Below are 19,477 nucleotides of genomic sequence, written 5' to 3'. Positions count from 1 at the left end.
TGAGTGGCCTTTGCCCCCCACCTCACCCTACCATGGATCCGCCCCATGCCAAGCGAGAGCTCGTGTGTAGGAAGAAGGTAAAATTTTTTAAGTGAGTGTATGTAAAACTTTAAATTATTATGAAGATGTACAACAAGAGTTAATGTTAAGAAATACTGTTTGTGAAAGGAAAAATTAAATTTTCTTAGGAAATTTGAAGTTCAAAGGTTTAATAGAGATATATTTTATTGTCTTTTTCAAAAACTTTTAGTTGTAGGATTAGATTATTTAATTTATAGATGTATAAATGAAAGTGTTAAAATTTAAAATTTTGTAATGATGAGAAAACTTATAACAATAGTAATATTATGAGATTAGTACGAGAGAAATAGTTTCTAGTAGAATTAAGTAGTTTTGACTAAATTCAAATGAAAATCATATAGACTTAAAGTTAAAAATGTGTATTTTAATATTAATATCTAAAAAATTTGAGAATGTTATCTGCACATAAATGTCAAAATATAAAAGTTAAAGTAATATTAGTCGTAAGTTTAAATAAGGATGATTAGATTTTAGAGTAATTATAAAATATTTAATGCATATAGATATGTATGTAAAAGTGCAAATCATATAAGAGTGGAAAAATATATTCTTTTTTAAAAAAAATTGATTTATTTAGAAATATGTACATAATTAGATTATCGATTTCTTAATAGTATATATTCTAAATGATAGAGAGCGAGAAAATTTATCATTAATTAAATTTCTAAAACAAATTAAATATAAGACGCTATTGTCAATATAATACAAGTATATCTAGAGAGAAGATATAAAAATGAAACTACAATCACCCGAAAGACATTATTATTATCATAATAACATCAACAACTTCATACCCTAACAGTTTAATAAAACTGATTACTGACTACACTAACTTTAATGATTCTTATCTCTTATACTATGAACCATTATTAGAACATAAAAAGTGGACATTGTAGAATCTATATACCATCTAATTTATGTTTCATAAGAGAAAAGCCATCGAATAATTTACAAATCTATTTAACAAAAAAAAATAATCTTACATGACATTAAAACATATTGATATTTAAATAAAATATACTTTTAACTAGTTTATACTATAATAATATAATAGAAAACTATTCATTGACAATCATATTATCTATTAATCCCAATAATTTTAGAAATAATTGAGTAAGATTTTACAACAACAATATTGTAAGAACTTTTACAGTGATTATTCATAATTACACACTAAATTACTTGGAATTTTTTAATTTTGAAATTAATTTATATAGATAGGATAAATTCAAAATATGATAAATAGCTACGTAATCGTTCTCTATATAATTTATAATTTGAAAATAGTAAATTCCTTGAAACTCTCTTAATTATTTGTAATAGTTATGTCTTAAGTAACTATTGTTCCAGCTAAATAACAAAAGTAGATCATAATTCACAAATTAAGCGCAAAGTCTCTTATTGGTTAACAAGCTTTTAAAACTTAAAAGAAACACGATTGTTCCTTATATTTGCAAAAGAATTGAATGAACCTCTATAGTTTTAAGTTAATAGTCTGTTGGCACTTATTGAGCTCTTGATGTATATGACCAGCATAATTTAGATAAATTTGGGCATCCTTATCAGATGAACTAGCAGGTGTAGATCGTAGTCAATGCAAAATAAATTTTTAGGAAGGCATCAAGTTCAAAGTGCACAAAGTTTATGTTGCGCATAACAGAATATTGGTAATAAGATTAATTACATCAGATGTCATAATAGGCACGTGACGCAAATACGCTAAGAGTTGTAAGCGGTCAAGTCATGAGGATGTTTTGTAACCTGTCAATTAACAATCGTTCTGCAACATCAATTAACAAAGGGTTTTAAATAAATTAGAGGGGCGTTTAGGATATGTTAAGCTCCAAATAATTCGATGACATGTGTACTAAAGAAGTAGAAAATTAAAAGATATCTTATTAGTAGATATATATAAATAACGTAAAATTCACTAAATCCCCATAAAATAAGACAGTTACGGCATCGTTCGGGACACGTGTTAGCAACCCTACAGATCTGGCAAGGAAAAATTGAGAGAAAACGTGAGCACAGTAAAGAAAAGAAGAAAGATAAGAGTTGGATGCGTAAAGGCGATGTTTCATCAGTGACCCCGTATGGTAGATGTGGTTTGGTCGTCATAAATAAAACTTTATCTAGCTATCTGTGTTGAAGTTCTAATGATTATGTGAGTAGGTGGAGACTGATGTGATTAGAAATTGCATTTTCAGGTCAAGAAAAAGAAAATCGTTTGATGGGTAAAACTTTACACGCATAACGTGTTTAGAATATAGAGATTAGAGTTATCAACTATGAGTATGAGTTGTGAGATGCATATCAAGGTGGTTAAAAAGTGTGTAATTTATTAAGTTAGAATGTTATTCTGGAACATCTGACTTTGTCATGTTTTTTGTAACACAAAGCAAAAAGATATAAGAGGGAAGAATCAAAAAGGGTTACAAAAGCAGAGTCCAAAAACACTAATAGCGAAACAAAAAAGAAAAATATAAACAGAGGAAGAAGCGGGTCAGTAAGAGAGCCGAAGCTGTCCACGCGCCGCCGAAAGGCCCCGGCGCACGGCCATCCAGTTGAGGTGAGAAAGTGTCCAGAGCCGAACGAGAGAGACAACACCACAGTGTGCCGACGACCAAAGCGACAACGAGCTAAGGCCGAGCCTCGCAATCAACCCGAGAGAACCCGAGCGCCAAAACACCCCAAAGGCTAAGGGAAAGCAAACTAACGTAAACACCAAAATGTAAAATTAGCTCGACGGCGGGCCCCCCGCAAACGGAGGCTACGACCACCCTGCCCACATCAACAAAACCCAAAGGGCACAACTACACATCAAAAACACCGACACAACAGGAGCCCTCGGACTCCACCGGCCCCAACGATATACAATGTAACACATCTAACGAGGCAGCAACAAAGATTCACATAAACAAGAAACACCGTCCGCACCGCAACATCGAGCGTACAAAAACAGGCTCACGCAAGTATACAACACACCAACCGGCGCAGAAATCAGCCGAAGAAAAGACTAATTAAGGCACAACAACCGCCAAGCCCCACCTCCATATGCAAACCAAAAACTAGCATCCCCAAAAAAAAAACTGAATAACCAAATGACGCCCAACCAAATACTCGGCTCAATAAAACACCAACAAGAACGACACAGAGACGTTATGATCCCACCGCCTTTTCTCTTCTCTCCTTAAATGACGTTATCAAACGCATAGAAACTTCAAGTACAAAAAGATCCTAAACCTAAAGATCAAAGAGCAAGAAAAAGACAGGCAGGGAACGGGCGAAAAGTGAATAATCCACCCCATTACACTCTTTTATAAAACACATAGAGCCAGTCAAAACTCTCCCCAGAACGAAAAAAGCAACCAGACTAATTAAGCAAAAAACATCCAAAGCACAAGAAAACGAAACTGCGAGCAAAATCAGTCCCAACACACATCAACTAGAGCATAAGTAACATCATCATATAGTCGTAACTCCACTATAGTGCGACATAACATTCACGTCGAGGATAATCAAAGAATAGATATAAAATAAACTATATCACTTCCTCACACCAGACTATATTGGGGGAAAAACTACTGGATTACCAACACACAAAGGAAAAATCAGGAAGAGATCAGAGACAAGATCTAAATTAGTGAAAAAAAAGTTCACGAAAACCAAAGCAGCTTTACCACAAACTAGCGAATTCTAAATCGATTATCACACGACAACATTCCACAAAACTTGATGATAGGCCTCTAAAGAAACACGTCCAAGTTTGAAAAAAATACCTCTTAATATGACAAACACTCGAAAAAAAAGTAGGCTGCGAGACTGCTTCGCAACAACCCAGAATCAAGCAGAAGAAAAAACGAACCAGTGATTAGAACGCAGCGACCCAAAAACCCAGGCAGACACAAGAATCAACAGAAGGTCTTAACAAAAAATGCAATACGCCGACTAGCAACATATAGACTTGGAAAACAAGAAAGCCAGAAAAAAGTATGACACAACTCTAAAACAGAAGTCATGTGAAGTAAAAAACACGCCAAAAGAGACCACCTGGGAGACAGAACCTGCAAAATCCAATGTGAACGAATGTAATCATGTAAACAGAAAAATAAAATGCCGATACGGGAATAAAACTTGAAACAATGTCTAAGCATGACTCCAGCATAGAATACGTATATAAAATGAAAAATCCAACCAACGAAAGACAGAACCCAGACTGCACAGGTAGAATCACATAAATTTCCCTTCTCACAACCCTTGTAAACGAGAGAAGAAAAAAGGAAATCTAGATTAGTAGATGGAAAATGGCGCTTACCAGAGACTTGTGGAAAATTTGATTACTACCTTCCTCAACACCCGGAAAGAGAACGCCCAAAACCGATCATAAATGCATATTCCTGCCACAATGCCAAATTGTAAACAAGTGTATGATCAGTACTAAATGAGTTATAGATAAACCTCGCATAAACCTCCAAATAATACGGTCATGATGGCCAAAAAAATATTTGCAGTATGAACAGCCGACAAAACATCCTACTGCCCCACACACCCACCAAACTACAAATAACCATCTAACCAGAACGTGTAAACCCTAGTTGATATATAATAGGAGATATGATAAAAACAAGAGTTGAACAGAATACCTAACATAATCTCTCTTCAGAAGAGACCATTGTGAGCCAATTAACAACACTTATATGAAGATTAACCACATATATTACATCAATGATTTATGCAACCCTGACTATGCGGTTATGATCAACCATATAAGACGGTTAAGATTTATATTACCTGGACACAACGGATCACAAAAATAACATAAACTATATTGGTAGTGCACATGGTTCATTTGGAGGAACCTCTTAGATTATAATCAGATGTTGAAGCTATAGGAAAACATAACACTCCGTGGTGGCAAGAAAGTGCAAAACGTAAGTAATATGTAGGTTATCTAGAGGCTATTGATGAGCTCCATTAGGAATATGTGAGGTATTATTTTATATCTTGAACTACTTAAATAAAATCCAAAATGTTAGAGTAATTCATAAGAAGCACTCACAATAATAGAGAGATTGATTACATCACTTGATTGGAGGTTCAAATTCCAATCACGAACCATTATCAATGACTTAGCAAAATACCAATATAGATTTAAAGAAACATACTATATACATATTTCTTAATACACTCAAACTCATGCATAACCAATCTTAAGCTTCTCAACTATGGAATCTTTAGATGTCCCACCTTAATTTTACGAATAGCCAGCATGAATAAACTCAATACTAAGCCAAAATAAATATAAAGAAAATCTACCACTAATGAATAACTTCAATAGGAACTAATGTTAATATACATAATATAGAAGCAAAAAAGTATTAGACAAGTGACATATAGTAATACTTATTTAAATTACAATTGTGAAATGGTTATTTAGTATATCAGAATCAAATCATATAAGAAAATACAAGTCATTATACAGCTTATCCACAATTGATCCAATCGGCTTCATACCAAAAACCAACCAACATTCACCTATTCCCTAAAGATAACTATATAACTTATCTTATCTCAGAATAATATGAGACACAAGCAACTAGGTCCACAATTTATACAGTTATACGTCACTTTATCTTCGAGACAGAACACCACCTAATTTATTGAGAATATTTGCTGCTAATTAAAAAGAAATTGCTATGATCAGTTATTCAAAGAGAAGTCTTGTCTTCTGTAAAGAAAAAAAAGTTCCTACTAAAAGTACGTTTCCACATACTCGTAGTTCGAGAAGTTATAGTCTGATATATTATCCGAATAACTATCTCAAAAAAAATCCATATATATTTTCTGTGTAAAAGCGAATAATTATATAATAAGTCTAATCCCTATTTTAAAGTCCCTAAGATCCAGTATTTTACAAACCCATCATAGGCTGATGTTTTGTATTGAATAAAACCTATAAAAGGGGTCTGCTTCGAGTGATGCAAGAAAGGTATCTTTTCGTTTCTATTATATACTATGTGGGTTCGAGACGCAATTCTAGTTCTCGTATATATGAATATGAATCGAGTGGTGGTACTATGGAAATATGGATTGCCTATTGGATATTATAGAATATCACAGCTGTATATCCAACATAAGTGAGATAGTGGTAGAATAGTAAACTATCTTTAATGATCTATATTTATTTATTTCACACAGGGAAATAATTAGGAAAGTTAATATATTTGCAAGGAAACTAATGGAATATAAGCATATATCTTATTTAAAAGGAAAATTTAAAGAAGGAACTCGGGGTAATTTAATGATGAATCCTCCTTTATATTAAGTTAAGCCTCATAAATTATATACAACTATATTTCGCTCTTCGAGTATATCTACATATGCATCGACCTTCAACATAAAGGAATTAAATCCATATATATTTTATTTTAGTTGTTAGAAAACAATCATGGACTAATATAAAGCTGATTCTAATAATTTTAGTATCACTTTCTTATTTCTTTGGCATATCCCCTTTTAAATTATGCGATTAATTACACTGACCCAAAACTCAACTTACTATAATAGAATCAATTCAATAAAGGACAATAATGGCGAGAAAAATAGATATAGCATACTTTTCAAGACCTCGACCAAAACTGTCATATATTTACTCATATTTTTCGAAAAAATAATAAGGCCAGAGAGAAAAAAGACTCTAAATATTCACGCCCAAAATACAAATCAAATATATATATTATCCATTAATCTACCAACTTTTAATATAATAATCACCAAAATATATAAATCTTCAAAATCATGGAGACTAATGAGCTAGTTTATTTATGCTCTACAAACAAAATAAATCAAAACAATCTCCCAATGCAGAAATCATATAAAATAACCCATATATTATCCAGACCAAACATACATTCACACTCTCCTCTACCCCTCCTATAGATCCTAAATAAAAGTCTCGAAATTATCACGCTTAAGTGCACCCCCTAAGCAATGCTAGGCAACTTTCTCTCGGCTGTCTTGAGCTCAAGCCCTGCCTGGTTTTCTCCAAAGTGCAAGCCATGGGCGTTCATAGCGGCGATCCTAGGCGATCACTTGAAACGTCTAAGCACACCCCACCACTGTCCTTCTAAAGTTTTAAGAAGTATTAATCTGTCATTTTATGGATATAATGAAAAATATGAGGTTCATGAAGGGAATAAAGATAATTGAAAGATAAACAAAGAAAGAAAAAAGTAAATTGGGAGACATTAGGACTTCAGGGATTAGAGAAGGGGATTGAGAAACCAAGTTATTGTTTTTATGATGATGGCCTAATATAAAAACCTCCTTTAGTGATGATAAGAAAATAGCAGAAGAAAATCTAAAAGTTTTTTGTCATACTATTTCAATTTTTCTTTGAAGGGGAGGAATTTAGTTGTGTGGATTAGTAGGGAACTAGAACTAAGGAAAGAATAACAGAAAATTTGGAGTGAACTTATTATTTAGATTGATACTTTTATGTCATTTCATATATATTTAATATATTTTGCTCTTTCTAATATTTTGAAATTTCAATTATACCTCATTGTTAAAGATTTTATCACTTCACTTTACGTCTTGTGTAATTTTTATTATTTCATATGTATAAATTAAGTTGTTTACTTCATGAATTCAATAGAGAAGGTAAATACGATCATCTGTTTAACATATTATTTACGGATCATTATATTAAAACATCACTTTTTAATATTGTGATTTTGACCTAACGCAATTTAATTGATTTTGCGCCTCTAAACGCCTGAGGATTAAGGCCTCGCCTCACCAGCATTTACGTTTGGACGAACATATATTTATTGTAAAATCCACTAACCTTATTGGAGACTATTACTTTATTAAGAACTTTAATGATATATGCTTCCCGAGAATTTAGAGCACATTAAATAAAAAAACACGCTTATTGTGCAATCTCATATTGGAAGATATTATAACCTTTGACAAGTTGAATTAAAAGGTTTACACTTAGGTATTGACACAATGTAATATTTTGATGTTAATTTTTTTTGCTTGAAGATTTAGTGAAAGTACTTCTGTTGCTTAATTTCTGTGAAAAATAAATAAATAATTTATTGATCAAGTGTGTGATAGTGATGAAAGTAAATGATAAATATTTAAAATGAATTTGTCCTATAAATTGAGAGTGAGTGGGATATTTAACTCACCATTTGAAGTTCGTGATGAAAGTGAGAAATAGATATCACAAAATTGAACACAGAAGAATAATAATAAATTATTATACGAATGATGCGTGTGTGGCAAGTGCAAAAAAACTAAATCCACATTTAGAAAATCGATAGAAAGTTAGTTCATATGAAAGAAAGATCAGAAGAAGTAAAGGTGATATCAGTGAAGTGCGTAACACAAGGCCAGAAGATTTAATTCATAAACTAAATATAGAGTCCTACGGAGTAAAATGTCCGTTTAATAATAGAGAATTATTAATTTATAATTTCCCAATGTTAGCCCGTGTAGTGCAAATATAAATCAAATGTCCTCGGGAAATCGATGATAAGCAGAAACTTGATGGACACGTCGTAATTAGAACACCTCACTAATGAATTAGCGGATCCATGATGTAGGCCAAGTAAGTCACCACTAAGTATCTCTCATAATATCTTCATACCAACACACATAGTATAGCGATAAACGTACGATTAAAAAGATGCCTGACAATGTAGTCAAAAAGATAATATTAATCGTGCTACATGACAAGCAAACTTACTCTAATACTGGTAATGCAAGCACAAGAAACGATACCACTATAATAAAAGATATAAGTGGAAAATATGATCGAAAAATTGTGAAAGTAAAGAGGTGAATGAACTGATTCTATTAGTAAGTCAGTGGCGTGCCACCAATGTAAGTTGTGGTGAAGGAAGAAGAGAAAAGGGGACGACGATAGGGGTAGTAACACGGGTGCTGACAGAACCGACACATATCGGCTGCTGGGAAGATAATGTTGGATACGAATATATAAAATAAGAGAAGTAAAAATAACGTGTAAGTGGGGCTCAACGATATATATGGATTCAAGTAATAATAAAGAACAAAGATAAATAAAATAATTTATATTGTGTCAACATTGTTGAGTATGATAATGGATGAGCAATGTATAATATATGACTATTATAAAAAATAACAGTATGTATTATAAAATACCATAATGGTATGAGAAACCGTAACCAATTTATAAAACAGTATATAGATGAAGAGTGCGTTAGGAATTAATTAAGAGTGACTAAAAATAACTCAAGGGTCAAGTATACATCAATTAATTGCCATAATATTGTAGTATGTATTACACATCACGTTTTGAAGAAATGCGTATTTTAATTTATGACTATGTTAATTGTTTAGATGGTGTAATAGAAATAATTCTGAATTGGTTTAAATATGAGCATATAGATGGTGTTTAAATTCAACTTCCGCGTGACTAAAATAGTTAGGAGGGGGGTGCGGAAGAGGCAACCAGTATAAGAGTGATAAATTAGACAAGAAGCACTTAGACAACATGTCAATAATGTAGAGATATTATGGGGGAGAACTGAGAATAGGAGAGGGAAAGAGAAGTAAGGAGGTTTCTAAGTTGGAATTGGAGCGAACAAAATTAGGCTACTAAAGACACTAATAAAGTGAGTACTTCATGCATATAAAGTTTAAATAATTAATGAGGTGTAATTTTTAAATATAAGAGAAAGTATTTAAAGTAAATCGAATAACAGGAATCCATATACAATTAGTAGCTAATGAAAGAGGATTATTTGATGATAGTATTTAATATTCTATAATGTAATTAAGTCATGGTAATAATAAAATAATACTATTAGGATATGTATTAGGAGGAAAAATAATAAGATACAGCACTGAATCAATCGACTGTGAGTTAAATATGGTTGTTTCAAAAAGGAATCGGATAATTGAAACACAGTTAATGCTGACTATGAGGTTAAGCATAGCGTAGGGATATTGAACAAAGATATATGTTAGTATTGTAATGACAAAAACATGAGAAGATCTGAAATTAAAGGTAAATATTAAGTTAGAGTGATGACTAGATTGTCACGGGTACGTGACTCGCGACCTATAAATTTAATTAGTTACCAGGTGGCGAGACAGCCTATGGACAACCAAGGATGAATTATCCACTGGTCAATCGGTTCCCGGCACTGACAGATGGACTACCCCTACTTTTTTAAAACATTTAATATAATGCAATCCTATATATACACATAATGAACATGCTCGCAGACACTGAATCTATAAAGTGGATAAGCGAATATGGAGAAGAGAAGAGGGGCTTTAAAGGAAGGTTAAATCCCCAAACTCTAAAGGTCACATAAAGAGCAAGTTTCCATAGGGCTGATGCGGAATACACTAAATGTTTAAGAAAACGCTCTCATGTCACGTAAGGCATTATTAAAAATAACATCAACACGCTATCCAGTTGCTGATTTATCAGGGGAATACATATCGAAATCCATTCCAATGATACGACAAAGAGGAGGCAGAGCTACTAATCTGAGATACTGTGGATTTTTTTTACACACAGTATTTGATAATCAAGGATTATCTACTATACATTAGCAATAGAGAGAGGACAAAGGATTTACGCTCACATCGCAATTTAACCACATGATTATCATAAGATGCCACGATAACAAGAAATCATAACTGAAAAATTGGGAGCTTATAGAATCAGAAATGAGGAGAATTGTGTGCCAATAATAGTTCAATAAAAATAAATGTAATATGTAAAACAGAAAAATGTCTATTGAGGAGAAATTTATACCAAAAATAAGTAGCGTTTAGAAAAGAACCCAAACGAACACATATGACTGTCCCGACATCCATGCTTTGGTCTACTTATAAACACAATTATGACTTTAAATCGAACGTTAAATCAAGCTAACTTACAAGGAGCACACAGGAACGGAAAATGTTATCAGGTGAGAAATTACCAAGTATTATGGCCTCCCCCGACTTTTTATACGTTTAATGATCAAATGTGGAGTAAAATTCCATCGACACCATTTAGCGTGTGATAACTATTACTGGGCCCCTTCCGGACTTTCATCAGTTCTCACTGGCTAGCATCCTCAATCTCTACAGTCTTATCTGTCATCATAAATGGCATATGACCACTTATGTCAAAAACTGTCAATCGGCCCCATACTAATCAATTAAATTATGAATCACGAGGTTCATAAATGAACTTATGAAATGCTTAAAGAGGTTTTATCTGGCCCGCGAAATCTCAAATCGAATACATGATATGATTCTCTATACCTCATAGCCCACGGAAATAGTGTACGATAGTTTATCTCACTCGCAATCGTCGAGTACTTGACCTGTACTAATAAAGAGTAGTCATTCAGAAGGATTAGAATTTTCTTCAATTCCTGGTGGCGAACACCCTTTTGACTTTACCTTGCAATGGCAGGGTACGAGTACTCCCCTCAATGGCGACCGCGGTTACTCTTATCAAATCGTGCCCTCACATTTCTCGTATATTCTCTATATATTACATAGTTTAAAGAGTTATGCTCACTGTCTGATTGCGTCTACTAGACGGATCATTATGATTATAGAATCAATCGAATGTGCATATCAACACTTCTATATCACTTATCATTATAGTCAATTCCGGGCCGAAAATTTTGGCTCATCGAGTAATGATTGGTGCGTAATCATTCTGCATTTATCATCTTGTAAACATAAAGCTAGGGAAATATGTGGTTCCATCACTTTCTGTCCTACCGCGTTCTGGTGAAGAAGGTCACCCTATTATGAATCGTTCTCCTAAGTGAGAGCTATTATATCCTTCCTGCGAACTGTATGTAAATCGCACATCAATTTTTCCGCACCCATATATTTTACCTTTTTCCTCCTGTGGTCAGAACTTTATAGAGTCCCTTTTGTATGGATAAGCATATTTGCGTATTTACATTTGTTTGGGATTTTCCCTTGGCCGGATTCGAGAATTGTGGCAGCTTCCTGCCTAATTTAAATGGTATTAGAGCCACAGACCAGCATAATGCGTTAATTACTCGAATGACATTAGGATGTGAAGCATGTATCGATCACCCTTGAATCGCCATCGTATAACTAGAGGAACAAGCAAACTAGTCTCCTGAAACGTACCCCAGCAGTCCATAGTCTCGGACCGAAAAAAAAAATATAAGCCTGTTTAGGAGAACCAAAATGCATGTGTACAGTCAAAAGAGTTCTTTTATTATATCTGAACATGAGAGGGCCGATCTTTGATAAAGTGGTCAACCCATGGGTCGTCACACTAAGGCATAGAATCGAGAAGCAAGCCCTAAGAGGAATGCTCGAGGTATAAGATGTTATAGGAAAGACAGTACTCTCTCCAATGAATTCAAGCCACTTATGTCTGGGAGACGAACAAAAAGTTGCCCCTTTTGCACACCACCGTAGACTCCTGGTAGCCAGAAAGCAAATACAAAAAAGATTAGGTGTAGATCTCAAACTTTATTGAGCGGTTATATAGGGTTTATCAATCTCGTCCTGGGTTAAAACCAAACATCATTAAATAAATTCATTCGAAAATCCGGCAGAAAACACTATGTTACGTTCGGTGATTAGCTTCAAGAGCACCAATGTGCTAGGAACAGCACTAATAGTAAATCACATCGCGAACTCAGAGTTTACTTCAGTTTCTCTTATGTTGCAGATTCAATATAGGGGCTTTCAGTCTAGTGATATAGATCATAAAGATCAAGTATTGTTATTATTACTGTTGGCTGTATTTGCTATCAAGATTCTTTACAAGGAAAATGTTAGAAAAATCAGTATACACATTATTGTTATAGGTTGGATGATCAACAATCTGTAAGAGGACTAGTGGCAAAGAATTGCACTTCTTTCAAATGAGATCATCTTCTAAAGCATGAGGTAGGTGAAAACAAGCCGAACGAAAGAGGCTTCATGGCAAGTTTAATGGGCTTGATCCTGATGGGCCGGAACCCGCGTCTCCTTGCGTAAATAATGCTGTATTGAAAAACTTAATATATCTTTTCACCCACCAATAAAATTTAAGGAAATATACTTAGAAGTTTATTATTAGTAAGAGAAAAGATTGAACACAAAGAGAGAAGTCGCAGCCCTGAGTGCGTTTGTCATAAGAAGAATGAAGGTGAAGCAAAAAAAGTATGAATGTGTATGCGAACTGGCAGAGTGCATGGCAAAAGTGGATTTGTAATTTTAAATGATGAGAGAAGTGGTTGTATGAAAGAATTTTTTTCTGGTTTTCCGGAATAAATATTTGAGATGTCCCGGTGAGTGCTTTATTTTGGTGCCCACTTGGCAAAAATGAATGAAGTAACGTGCCTCCTAAAGAGAAAGCAATGGATTCGTGGCCACTCTGAACCGAGCTTATTATAATGCTCATGTGTTGTATAAATTATTAAAGGATATGTTTATTATGCTAAGGTAAGCCAGTCCGGAGTGTTCTGGAGATAAATAATGGTTAACATCACAAGAAATCATGACAGTCTATGAGGGTGCAGTTCGATTGTTTTCTTGGTGGTTCTAACCATGTAAAATTTAAAGGAAGCGCTCGCGTAGCTGTAACAGTGGATATTTAAAGGGGAAACGCAGAGGACTCCGCATCTCTGCGGCAATTATCTTTTTAAGTGTTCCTTAAATTTGCAAAGGGTCATTCAGTTCTCTCAGTGATGGCAATACCCTTTAAGAATAAAGTGAGAGTTAGTGAAACCATTATGTGGAGTTCAACGTCAGGGGTGCCCACGGACCACTATATTTCGTACATACCCCAAAGCCAACCTTTGGCGGCAACTCACTGAAATATGAAAGGTGAGCGCCCGGCCCCGCACCATAAATAGGACGACTCTAGAGTATTTGAAAATCCACGGGAATCCGCATGCCTAAAACAAGCTGCCCTCAGCAACAAATCGCAAACTTAACCTGAATGGGAGGGACTCACTAGGAAGCGTGTGGAGAACTCAGGAAAATAGAACACGCCTAAGATAATCGGTGAAAAAAAAATAAACATGAATACATCGAAATAAGAACTATACGACTATCTATCAATATATATTAATATGCCAAATATTAGACGAGTCGTCAAACAAACCATAAAAAACATATTCTATTCAAACGAAAAATCACTTAATTGAAAACAAACTCCTTGATTAATATCTTAAAAATAAATGGTAGCCGTTAAACCTAACCACACCAAATACTACAAAAAGAACGCTAATTCACTCGCAAATTATTTTCAAAAAGAGTGAATATAAAACCTAACCAAAAACACTAGAGCTTGGCCATTAAAATGCAAGCATAATGCATACTGGTGAAGCAAAAAACCAAAGACAAATGGATATATAATGGGACAAAAAAAGAAACAAAATAAACAGAGATGACATAGGAGTAACAAACAAATATACTAACTGTTGAGCATCCGCACAACTTAGGAAAGACATTAACACAACAAAGAGAGACGGCACGGGGGGAAGAAGCAGCAAACCATGAGATCGGTCCTATCGCTCCACCTCAACAAGTAACTACCGCCCAAGATTCAAATTTTCTTAGTGCTTAACCAGAACTTCCTGGACCAAAGAAATACGAAACAGAAATAAGTATGAAACATTACAGAATTTGCTCAAGAAGAACTAGAGTTTTGATGAATTTTAGAAGAATTATTCTAAGACAAAAGCAGAAAGATAGAATGTCAATTGAATAATAAGTCATCAAAAACAGGAAAAGATTTCTATCATATAAAGAAATTGCCAACTACGAACAAAAAAAGAAAACACCAAAACAGTATAACAATAACCATAAAAAATCCAGCTAACAATATCATCTCCTTCTCTGTATTTACCCTCATCTCGCACCTTCCTCCATAGATGATTCCAAGAAGGCTGATCTCGCTATCAAAGATGTCAGCAACAAGGGTAAACTCTCCCATCGGCATCCTCCGTTCTCCTATTAGCTACAAATTTCTCATTTTCTTTTCCCCCCTTGATATCCTTACAGAGCTGAATGGCCTTATCGAACAGTACTTCAAAGGGGACGAGCAAATACTTCCGTCGATTATGGAGGCTATATTGAAGCGCGGGCTTTCTAAGAAGCACGAAGAAACGGATGATGAGTTGATGGACGAACTCCGGATGGCGCCGCTGGAGGATGTCAAGGATGCCGAGTTCGAATCCGACTTCGAGGAACTCCACGAGACCGATGAGGAGATTGTTGACCTCTATAATGCTCGTGAGTACGTGGAGAAGAAGTTGATGAAGGACGAATTCTTCAACATGGATGATCGAAAGTGGGATGAAATGATCAAAGAGGCAACAGAGCAGGGCTTCCTGAAGGATACTAGGGAATGCGAGCAAATACTTGAGGATATGCTCAGCTGGGACAAGCTCCTTCCTGGTAACTATTAAGACAGATCTTTAAATTGATAGCCAAATTTCCTTCCTGTTCTTACTGTAATATGTTATCTGTTGAAGTCAGTGATGCTTATTTGATAATTTACATCCGAATCTTTTGACCATTTACCTGAACAGAAGAGTGGTGGCAACGACTGTGATTCATTTAAGATTTTGTCTTAATTTATCCAAGTTGAAAATTCCTTTGCTGCATATAGTTAGTGGAAAGGGGCGTGAATTTGTCTATTGGATGGATGAATTTGAGGATGATTACTGAATGGTTGAAATTTTGTTTCTTTTGTTTAGTGAAGATGCTTATTTAACAGTGCTTACATGCCATGATTATGTAAAATTCAACTATTGCAGGTTTTGCCAATTGCTATCAATGGACTAGGATGTTGTTTTGTGCAAATAGTGCGGTTGAGTGGAATTTGATGTAGAATGGATACTGTGAAATTTTAGCTCTTTGGTTGCAGTTACAATTGCGTTCATTGAAATCATAGCAATGAGCCTTAGAAGGTATATTTTAGTCGTACTAGATTAGTAACATAAATATCCCATATTCTCATGGCATTACTATCAAACTCACTATGATATTGGAGTAATCTGATGCTGGTGATATATGTATCTCCATCTTTAGGCATTAGGGGGCAACAAAAAAATTTATTAGAAACTCTTTAAACGTAGGTGCAATAACATAGTTTGTTAAAAATCTTTGTTTAAGCTAACACATTTGCAAACACATAATTGTTACACTCACAATTATGCTCAATCATATTATTACACTTATGCTTAAACATACAAGAATGCATGATTGATTTGAGCATGTTGCATAATATTATATTTGATGAGCTCTAGGGCAGCATTTACATATTAAATTGAATGGTTCTTTAACTACTTCATTTAGAACCTTTAGGTAATATTTTATTCAATAATCACCATCATATTGAAATTAGAGATTGCATAATATTCCCTGCTAGTTTTTTGTTTTTATAGAATATCTTCCAAATATATTTTGTTCATCTCAGGCGCATCATTTTCTTTAATTAAATTGATTTCATGCTAACATATCAAGAAATTCATAAAACTTGAAAGTAGGCTTTGCCTCTAACATAGAAACGTTCAACATTGAATTAGATTTAATAATTATTGAAATCTAATGGGTAATCTTATGTGCTGTAGTTAGGAAAGAATTGGCAGATTCATGAGAGGTGATTGGAATTAGTTAGGTAATTGAGTGAGGACATTATTGGATGAAGAAGTAGCAGACAATGGTTTCTTTTCATGGATGTGTTTGGGAGGAGGAGGTGGAGTCGAGGCTTGATGTGCATATGCTAAGTCAAAAGCGATGTTAGGTGGATGAATTGTTAGGGCGATTAGTGATACTGAGCTGAGCAAGTGCTCACGAGTAAGAGAAGAAATGTAAATGACAGCGAGGAAATGTGGAAGCATGCAGGCCAACGAGAAATCGAGTAAACAAGCAAGCATGTGAGAGAGTGATCATGTGGACATGCATGTGAGCATGTGTGATTATGTGCAAGTGAATTTGAACAAGCAGCAGGCACAATGCAATATGCGAGTTGGTCATGTAGAGCTGTTTACAATTGGATGGATTTTGAAAGTGAAAGATGTTCTCAAATACTTCAAATTACAGTTGAAGGCAATCATGAAAAGGTATTAGGACAATGCTAATTACCAATCAAATTTAAATGACAGACAAGGAAGTTGGGTATATAGCTTTCCCTCATCTCAATCTTCAGTTTGACAAGAGTGAAATCCTCTTAAAATGAGAGGCACAACATTTGATGATTATATAAAATATGTGATAAATCATATAATATATTATCATAATTTAGGCATTAGATTTTGGAAAGAACAAAAGGATCCTGCTCATTGAAGTTTTAACTTTCTAATATCTTGATGTAAAATGTAAATAATAGTTATTTGTACCTCATATCATTGAGGTCATAGAGGATGTTGACAGGAGTCCATAAATACAATCGAATAATCAATTAACATCATATGAGAGATGAAGATACTGAAAGTTGGGCTGTTGGATTAAAATTCAGATTATAGTAAGATAAGATGAGTTTGAATTTTTAAATTTGTCTGGATAAACTTGTTTTGAATTTTAAATTCATGATTAGGATAAGTTCTTCTAGAATTATCTTTTAGTTTGAAGATATAAATTTCCTATTTATAGATAGTATTTCATCTTTTCGTGGAGTTTGTTATGAGTGGATGAAATCTTATCCATACTATCTATTGCCATTTTAATTCTCTGTCTTGGAAATTTTCATGGGCATTGTTTTAATCCATTTTTCGGTCAATTTCATATACAACTTATGCAAATTATGTTCTACTAGAACTCCACAATGATTGGCATGATGCATTAAACAATTTTGCTTTTGTTAAGATTTAATGTCTTGAACTTGGTTGTAGTAGTATTATTTTTCAAATACTTGTTGGAGATGTCATTGGGAAACTGCGCTTCTCTTGTTAGCATTTTCATATTTCTTTGTGATTTAATTTGCATGTTACAATAGTTTATAATTGACCACTATATATTGATTTTCTGTCTTCTTTAGATGTTTCATTTAGAAGCAATCCACTGGAAACAACTACTATATAAATAGGTCCCCATGAGTTTATTCTACCATTTATTTGTTTTGACCTCTCACTTGTGTGCATTGGGTCTTGTCACATCTACAATTTTATTAGAGGTAGAGAATTAGGAGGTGGGTTGGTAGGGGGTGGGGATGGGGAGGTAGAAAATTTTGAGTGGTAACAAAAACAAAGCAAAGATTTAAATAAAAAAAGTTTTTATAGTTCACAACATTTTCTCATTTTTGTTTCATGTGTGATTGTGCTGGTGGCGGTTAAGTAATTTATATGAGTTGTAACAAAAAAAAGTGACGGTTTTGAACAGAAAAAGCTTTCAAAAGTCAAATTTAATTTTTTTTTTTCCATATGATTGTGGTTGTATGGAGGGGTGAGTATTCCGGATCCTTACTAGTAACTGCATTAATAGCATGATTTATGAAAATGAAATGTGCTACCATGATTGAATAGACTTGTTGTTTACAATTTTCAGTTTTATAGTATTTAATTATCATTATTTATCATTCTCTAAGTCATAGTTGCAGGGCTACTTCTCTATAGAACTAAAGTGTAGTTTCACTTCTTCATGTCTTACGAACACACACTGTCAATTGGTCTAAGGCTTCGTTTGATTCGGTTTATGCTTACATAAAAAGGAGTTTTAGAAAAGGAGGTTGAGAAAAAGCCGTTCAATAAAATGGAGTTTCAATAATGAGATATGTTTGACTAATATTTTTAAAAGTGCTTATTAATACTTGAAAGTAATTTTAAATTGTTTGTTTAGGAGTTCTGCTTTTGAGATTTTATTATAAAAGACATTTTGTGACCGAAACTCCGTTTTGTGAACGAAGAAGCATATACGAAAAGAATTTTGTAACCGCCGAAAAAACGATGTTTATTAAAAAGGAATTATTGTTAAGCTTTGATTTCAAACAGTAAATACTAATTGATTTCGGCGTATTCAAACGGAAACGGAGAAAAAAAGCCTAATCAAACGAGGCCTAAGCAAATTCAGACCATCCAAATTCTCACCTTATTAGATAAGCACCTTGAAAATTATCTAAAATTACACCCTTGCCACTGTGAGGAATTGAACAGTCAACAGTGTGAATTTGGACTGTGTGTTGAAACTAAAGAACTTTTAGATTGTGGAATTAGCAGAATCTATTGAATTAAACCAAGAATTTTGAACTACGAGTCTGATTAATGAAAACTTAAATGACATTACCTGTTATTCCTATCGACATATTTGTTGGATTTTAGAAAGTTAGTTTTCTTACCTATTACCTTTGGTTGCCATGGTTATTAATCAGTGAAAATAATTAAAAAATACATTTCTAAATCACCTG

At 33.8% G+C, this 19,477-nt stretch overlaps 1 protein-coding gene across 1 annotated transcript; it reads left to right on the top strand.

The window, feature by feature from the left end:
• Positions 1-14,995: 14,995 nt before the first annotated feature.
• LOC110110435 lies at positions 14,996-15,542 on the top strand. Its single transcript, XM_020841920.2, has 2 exons — positions 14,996-15,053; positions 15,136-15,542. The coding sequence occupies exon 2, from the start codon at positions 15,195-15,197 to the stop codon at positions 15,540-15,542; it is 348 nt and encodes a 115-aa protein (XP_020697579.2). The 5' UTR covers positions 14,996-15,053; positions 15,136-15,194.
• Positions 15,543-19,477: the final 3,935 nt, after the last annotated feature.

The sequence above is a fragment of the Dendrobium catenatum genome, unplaced genomic scaffold (genome assembly GCF_001605985.2).
Source record: "Dendrobium catenatum unplaced genomic scaffold, ASM160598v2 fragScaff_scaffold_615, whole genome shotgun sequence".
Taxonomy (NCBI): domain Eukaryota; kingdom Viridiplantae; phylum Streptophyta; class Magnoliopsida; order Asparagales; family Orchidaceae; genus Dendrobium; species Dendrobium catenatum.
Note: the sequence above shows the minus strand (reverse complement) of the source record. Positions and strands in the feature narration are given on the sequence as shown.

Excerpts from the sequence above, each read along its gene's own strand:
- LOC110110435 (XM_020841920.2), top strand. The coding sequence starts at position 15,195 with ATGGAGGCTATATTGAAGCGCGGGCTTTCTAAGAAGCACGAAGAAACG.